The 7,470-nt window shown below is 40.1% G+C and overlaps 1 protein-coding gene across 1 annotated transcript; it reads right to left on the reverse strand.

The window, feature by feature from the left end:
* Positions 1-5,319: 5,319 nt before the first annotated feature.
* On the reverse strand, positions 5,320-7,007 carry LOC308514009 (uncharacterized protein C12orf42; the record flags this gene model as incomplete). The annotated part of the gene is given in 5 exon segments (XM_081084039.1): positions 5,320-5,382; positions 5,386-5,430; positions 5,434-5,540; positions 5,543-5,634; positions 7,003-7,007. Coding segments are annotated over 5 exon segments (312 nt in total).
* Positions 7,008-7,470: the final 463 nt, after the last annotated feature.

Below are 7,470 nucleotides of genomic sequence, written 5' to 3' on the forward strand. Positions count from 1 at the left end.
CCAATCCTTTTCTCCTCTTTCCCCTCAGCAACAAGATATGTATTTACTTATAGATCTACGGGTACATTATTTATGCTTTTGGTCTTGATCAAAGATAAATTTATTAAGAAACTAACTAACTAAAGTTAAGCTTAACTAAAAATTTAAGCATCAGAGCCCTTCATTTGCAAAGGCCTTCTACCTAACTGTAGTCAGGATTTTTTTCCCTTGAAGAGGCCCTCTCAAAATATATAAGTTCAAGTCACACAAATGTTGATCTGTCCCTGGTTGCTACTTCCTGTACTACCCATTACTCTCAAATCCTACACTCTCCAAAATCAAGTTTAAATACTGCCACTTGAGCCCGGCTGGCGTGGTTCAGTGGATGAACATTGACCTATGAACTAGGAGGTCACAGTTCAATTCCCGGTCAGGGCATATGCCCAGTTGTGGACTTGATCCCCAGTGGCGGGTGTGCAGGAGGCAGCCAATCAATGATTCTCTCATCATTGATGTTTCTATGTCTCTCTCCTTCTCCCTTTCTCTCTGAAAACAATAAAAATATATTTAAATCCTGCCATGTAAAACCTTCTATTATTATTCCAACCCAAATTGACCTTCCCTTCTCTAAATTTCCATTATATTTACTCACTAAACAACTTCAAAATCTTTTTCCAAAACACTTCATATATTTGAAATTTGGAACTTAAATTTGTTTGCATATTACGGTGCATAAGCGATATCTTATATAGTGGTGCATAAATCATATATTATCCATCAGGATCTCAGGTAACACCCCATAATCAAATATATTAATACATCTTCATCAAAATACATGAATTTTCACACTGAGATAAATAAAGGTTATAAGTTAACTTCACTTCAGTTTGGGTGATAACTAACACCCAATGAGTTATAAAAGAACTTTCAATTTTTGGATATTTGGGATTTCAGAATTATGGCTAAAGGATTATTGTGTCATTATTGTGAACATTATTGTGTCATTATTTTACATCTCATCAGCTAGGTTTTACTTGACAAAAATGGCTATTCACTTCTGGATCCCCAGGGAAAAGTGTCTGGCATATACATGGGTGTTCAATAAATTTGATGATTGAATAAATTAAAGGACTGTCTTATACTAGATTGAGTTTGTCAAGCAAAATGATTGTGTTCTTTTTGTCTTTAAATATATTTTTATTGATTTCAGAGAGGAAAGGAGAGGGAGAGAGAGAGAAAAACATCAATGATGAGAAAGAATCATTGACTGACTGCCTCCTGCACAGCCCACACTTGGGATCGAGCCTGCAACCCAGGCATGTGCCCTGACCAGGAATGGAAACTCAACCCCCTGGTTCATAGGTAGACACTCAACCACTGAGCCATGCCAGCAGGGCAAGATTGTATTATTTCTAGTCAACATTCTCAGCATCAAGGCCAGTGCCTGGCACTTTGCAAATGCTAAAAAGTGCTGACTGAGTGGAATCACATTTCTCAAATCTCTCACAATAACTAACCTAGAGTCATAAGTACCTCATAAACACTTCACAATTCATCCCAATATCACTGACTTACAAAATTAGACTGATTCCCGTAGGGGAGAAAAAACATGGGTTGGAGGATATGGAGGGAGCAGTAGGAGAAGAAGCCTAGACATGGCAAAAACTTGTTCTGGAAAACTAATGATGCATGGAAGAGTATGTAACAGAGGCTTTGGGCTGCTCAAGAAGTCTTCCACATACCTGAAGAATTCTGGAGCATTTATCTTAATGTCAAGTCTTCTCCTGACAACAACCCCTTTTCTGGGTCCCTGCATGACTTCGAATCCTCAACATCGCATTTGTACTTACAAACACATTGCCTTATTCCTCCCCTTATCTGCGTAGTTTCAGACTTTTAAGGAGAGTTGGGCTAAGAGGTCACATGGTGATAGATACTGCCAACTGGCATGCTATATTCTAAACTGAACTTTTCTAAAGTGGAGATTTTGAATGTAATAGTGTATTAGTTTTCAACTGCATACATTGTTTTTTAATATAGAATGTCTTTGAGCATGGGTACAGGAGGTAATTATTGTTTGGGCAAATTGCTTTGTCTCTCTGTTTGTTTCCTTGTCAATACATGAGACACTATTACTTACCTCATAGTGCTGTGATGAAGGTAAAAAAATATATGGTATATAAAATCTTCTCAGAAAGGTACATTATCACAGGTCACCAGATATAATACTCACTGTCACTGTAAGGCAACTGGATTTATAAGCCCTTAAACTAGCCCTGAATATCCAATGACAATTTTATGCTAATTAGTAGTGACTTGCATTTGCATAGTGCTCTTGCTTTATAAAATACTTCGTTAGTTAGGAAACTTGAGCCCCAAATTATCCTTGTAGTAAACAGAACATGCTATCCCAATTTACCAGTGAAGAAACTCCAGCCAAATGACAGAGTGACACTAAGTTCAGGTCACATTTACAGGAACAAGTTCTTCAGATCCAGGTTGATTCCAGCACCTTAGCTCTTTCTTAATTCTCCCTACAGCATCCCATCCCTTCCACAAGTCTGATGTCAGTCAGCTCCAATTAAACTTGAAAAAGCGCTACCATCTTTAGTAAACCTCAAAACCACATTCTCTTCCCTTATTTCTGAGACAAAGTTGGCAATGTGCCTCACCCATCATTATCTAAACATTAGAGACCTGGTGCACAAAATTCATGCACTGGGGGGTGGGTCCCCCAGCCTGGCCTGTGCCCTGTCACAGTGCAGGAGCCCCATGATCAATCGCCTCAAAGAGGTAGACCCCACCCACCCTCTGGGGCTCCTCAGTGGATTGCCCCAAAGAGGTAGGCCAGAGCCAGGGGTCCCGCCTCTGCACCACATGGAGCTGGGAGATGGGAACCCCAGGACCCCCAGGCAGGCCTCCCCACATGGAGGCAGGACCCCCAGGACCCCCAGGCAGGCCTCACCACACAAAGCCGGGAGGAGGCAGGACTTCCAGGCAGGCTCTGTGCTGCACATGCAGTGTCAAGCCCAGCCCGGCCCATCTGCGCTCCACTGTGTGTGCAGCCATCTTGTAACAGCATGAGGGCATCACAGTGTGACGACCACTTAGGCTTTTATTAGTAAGGATGGTCAGGGCTGAACCAATGAACATCCTCCCCACCACAAACACCCAAAATAAGAAAAAGCACCAGAGACAGGTCACTACAGTACTACAAGGAAGAATGGGTTCCCAGAACTATTTATTAAGGGCTGTTTTCTTTAGCTCTGATTCTTTCTTCATTTCTTTGAAAAGAAATCCTTACTTTGAATCCTACCAGTTTACATGACTTTTGGTACATTTAGAATAGAGCTTTGAGCAATGTGTTTCACAGGACACTAATGCTGAAAAATATTAATAGGTGTTATTTTTAAGTACATATATGTATACACACACACACACACACACACACACACACTCATTTCAGGATTCCCTGATCAGAGGAAATTGGGAAACACTGGGTGAAGCAGAATTTACCAGATTTTTTTTATTGTGGAAATCCTCAGGATCCGTAATATGTTACTGAGACTCTCTAGGGAGCAGACTGGGCCACATCTCTCAGACATATTTATCTGTAAGCTCTCCATCTCACAAAGCATCTTTCTAATTTTAGTGTTCCATGGAACACACTTTGGGAAACTGCTTTAGAATATGTTCTATCACAAAGTCTACATCTTTTGCTTATATCCCTTTTCTCAATTCTGAGCAGAATTGCTTCTTCCATATTGAATTTTTAGTAAATCTGCTATTTTCCACTTCAGATAAGGGAATCCTTACTATATCAAAAACAGTTTCTACTCTTGAAATTGACCACTACAAATTTTTGCTTGTTTTAAAATCACTTAAAGCAATGATTTCTTATCTGGAAAAAAACAGTTGCACAAACTCATAAATAGCAAATTAAAATCCCTGAATTTGGTCATACACTGGTTTTCAACCAAATGACATGAAGTTGAGCTCATGGTTGTCATATGACTCTGGTAAGCAGAGGCCATCCGACCCTCAGGAAACCATAGCAACCACCACTGATAACCTGTTCACTCTCTTACAATAAAATTATGTTATATATAAATGATACCAATAAATAAATAAAAGTCAAAACCTATCAATTATAAAATCATATTATTATGAAACAAGCAAAGCTCTAAAATTTAGGGATACCTTTTTTTTAAGTGCCTTACTCCTAGGAAATGCTTACTATTCAAAGAAATCAAATCATTCTCAGAGGACCAAACAGGCTCCTAATTCTTAATTTCTGGTTATAACATTTCATTCTTATTGGGACTCTGAGACTTAAATTTGGATTTTAGACTTGATGATAAGTCTTAAATGTAGGCATTATGTGTGTGTGTGTATATATATATTATTATTATTACACATATATATTAATTTGAACTCAAGGGGGGAAATGCAGTAGGATTTTACAACTTCTACATATTCAAGTCAATGGGAAATTTTCATGGAACTTTGAGTGTATATGGGTGTATTGCCTACACTGATTTGTGTTTCTCAATGTTGAAAAATATAGTACATTAACAAGAAAAAATTAAACCCATAAAATCATCTGATAAAGTCAATTTCTACTATGTTTAATTTAATTAAATTTAAAAGCAAGTGCCTAAAGTAACCGGTTTGATTTTAAAAAAAACAAAAAACAAGAAATCACGTTCCCTAAGCTGCTCCAATGTTGTTGTTCTTTATTACAATCAGAACATTCCGTATCTCTTTTGCATTAAACTTCGTTCCAAGTGTTTCAGGGCCTCGAAGGAGGATCCAGCTTCAGGTTTCTGACATCAAAACCTTAACATGGCCGGGAGAATTCGCCTCCACCCTTCAGGAGTAATCAAATTTCATGTTAACTATTAAGTTACAAACATGCGCTTAGGTTTTCCAAACCTCTGCTTAGAAATTCAAAAGGCCCTTTAGAAAGCAGCCTTCAACCAAAGCCCACGTTGGCAAGTGAAACCGTTTACCTGCGGGCGCTGAACAAAGAGGGGTCCCCGCAGTCCCTGCAGGCGCATTGCGAAGTGGCACGCGATGTCCCCCATTCCCTTTGTGAGGCACAAATTCTTTGTGACACCGGGAGACACCGCGGAACAAAAATACTATTCGAAATGCTTCAAAAGGAACATTTTTGGCTGCGATAGAGACTTTTGACATTATTTATTAGGTTCGAAACTGTTTCACAAAAGGCTAACAATGGTTCTGTGGAAACCAGTACATCTGAGGCCCTTTCTGTTGTTCTGGGCAGGCATTGATTTGAAGATGGGCAGCCCGCGCGGAACAATTCCCTCGCAGCGGTCAGTGTGAGTGAGCATTCACCCCCGGCCTGGGAGGGGCCTGTGAACAAGCCGTATGGAAACGCTAGGGTGGGCGGGAGGGGGGAGACGAGCAAGCCTTGATTAACCTCTTTCAGGGGAGATGGGTGGGAGCCCCGGCAAAGTGAGGAAGGGGCGCTCCTGCCAGATTGCCATGGAGGGAGGCATCTGCCCTGACCCCCTTTTCCCGCACCCCCTCCCCCAGGGATGAGGATGCTTGGGGAGCATCTCCGGTGCCATGGCAACTGGGCCTCCTCCAAATGGATTTCTGGGCTTGCCCTGGAGTCCGCTATAGAATCTGGGTTGACCAGAGTGCCTTCAATGGCTGCCATCCATTCCTTCAGCTGGGTCTCTGAGGAACATGGGGAGACCCTCTAAAGGGCCAAAGGGGGCCTGCAGAACCCGATGGCAGTGGAAGGTCCCACAGAAGGTCCTGGGAGGCAAACAAGGGTAGGAATGGCCCTCAAGTGTGCTGAATAAACCTATCCCTGCCAGGACTTTTTATTTTATTTTTAAAAAATATATTGTTGATTTCAGAGAGGAAGGGAGAGGGAGAGAGAGAGATGGAAACATCAATGATGAGAGAGAATCATTGATCAGCTGCCTCCTTCATGTCCCTCACTGGGGATCGAGCTCCCAACCCGGGCATGTTCCCTGACTGGGAATCCAGTCGTGACCTCTTGGTTCATAGGTTGATGCTCAACCACTCAGCCAGGCCAGCTGGGCCACCACCAGGACTTTTTTTAAAGCCTCTCCTTCATAACTGAATGTTTGAGAAATCAACATTTGCAATGTGCTGAGAAAGAAAAGAAAAAAAATCCCTGACATTATTATCCTCACAAGCTCCCTGAACTTCTTTAAGGACATGAAATGCAACCTGTCCCTTTCCTGTTGCTTGAAAGCAGCTCCCCCAAATAATTTTCACAGAATTCTCATAAAACATTTTATTTCAAGAAAAAACTGTTGAAAACTACTACAGAGAGGGAAAGAGAAGAACTGGTGATGAAAATAGGGCCTCAAATTCTAAATTTGGGGAAAATTTGTGAATGGATAATTATTAACTGGAGTTAGAGCTCATGCAAAACAAATGATCCATAGCCCATTTCGACTTTCAACTGATAATGTAAAAATCCAAGAGCCAATTACTTCAGGAGTTGGTTTTTTTTGTTGTTTTTTTTTTGTTTTTGGTTTGTTTTGGGTTTTTTTGTTTTGTTTTTTTTTTTATTAGTTAAGGTATTACAAATGTGTCCTCATCCCCCCCCCCCATTAACCCCCAACCTCCCCCCCCACCCCCCTCACACTCATGCTCCCATTCCCCTGTTGTCCATGTCCATTGGTTTGGCTTATATACGTGTATACAAGTCCTTCGGTTGATCTCCTCCCCTTACCCCTGCCCACCCCTACTTTCCTTCTGGGGATTGATAGCCTGATCGCTGTTTCTCAGTCTTTGGATCTTTTATTAGAAATTTCAAGCCAGCTGAAAATGAAAGCAATTAGTGGATGAATCTGATGCTGGGTCTACACAACACATACATATGCACTAATAATAATAGATTTGACTTTTTCTTTCTTTGTGCAACCAAATCATTTTTTTTTCATGTAAAAGATGAGATATTTTTTTACAACAATACAGCCAAAACTGTGAAAGAAATATATATTTTCTCACTGCATTTCCATATCTATATACATATATAATATATAAATATATACATTCCACCTGCACTTTCATATATATATATATATATATATATATATATATACACACACACACACACACACAATCTGGAAATTTTTACCAGAGAAATTCTGCCCATTGACCTACACAAATTAAAGTCTAATTTTAAAGTAGTTAAGATAATTTACATGCTTTAAATCCCTTTCTTCACGTTTTTAGAGAGCTTTGAAAAGCATATAGATGCCTAGAATATTTGGGGCAATCTACAGGATCATTTACAAATTCAAAAAATATGTAAAAGATTTAAAGTGTACATTATCTTCATAACAGTGGGCATCAATAGGAGAAAAATAAAGCAGGAAAGATTAGGATAGATGCACATACACTGAGTGGCCAGATTATTATGACCAGCCAGATTATTATGACCACCCCATCAGTACTTCATTGACACTTCCAAAA

Source organism: Myotis nattereri (genome assembly GCF_964212035.1).
Source record: "Myotis nattereri genome assembly, chromosome: 2".
In the NCBI taxonomy this organism is placed as follows: domain Eukaryota; kingdom Metazoa; phylum Chordata; class Mammalia; order Chiroptera; family Vespertilionidae; genus Myotis; species Myotis nattereri.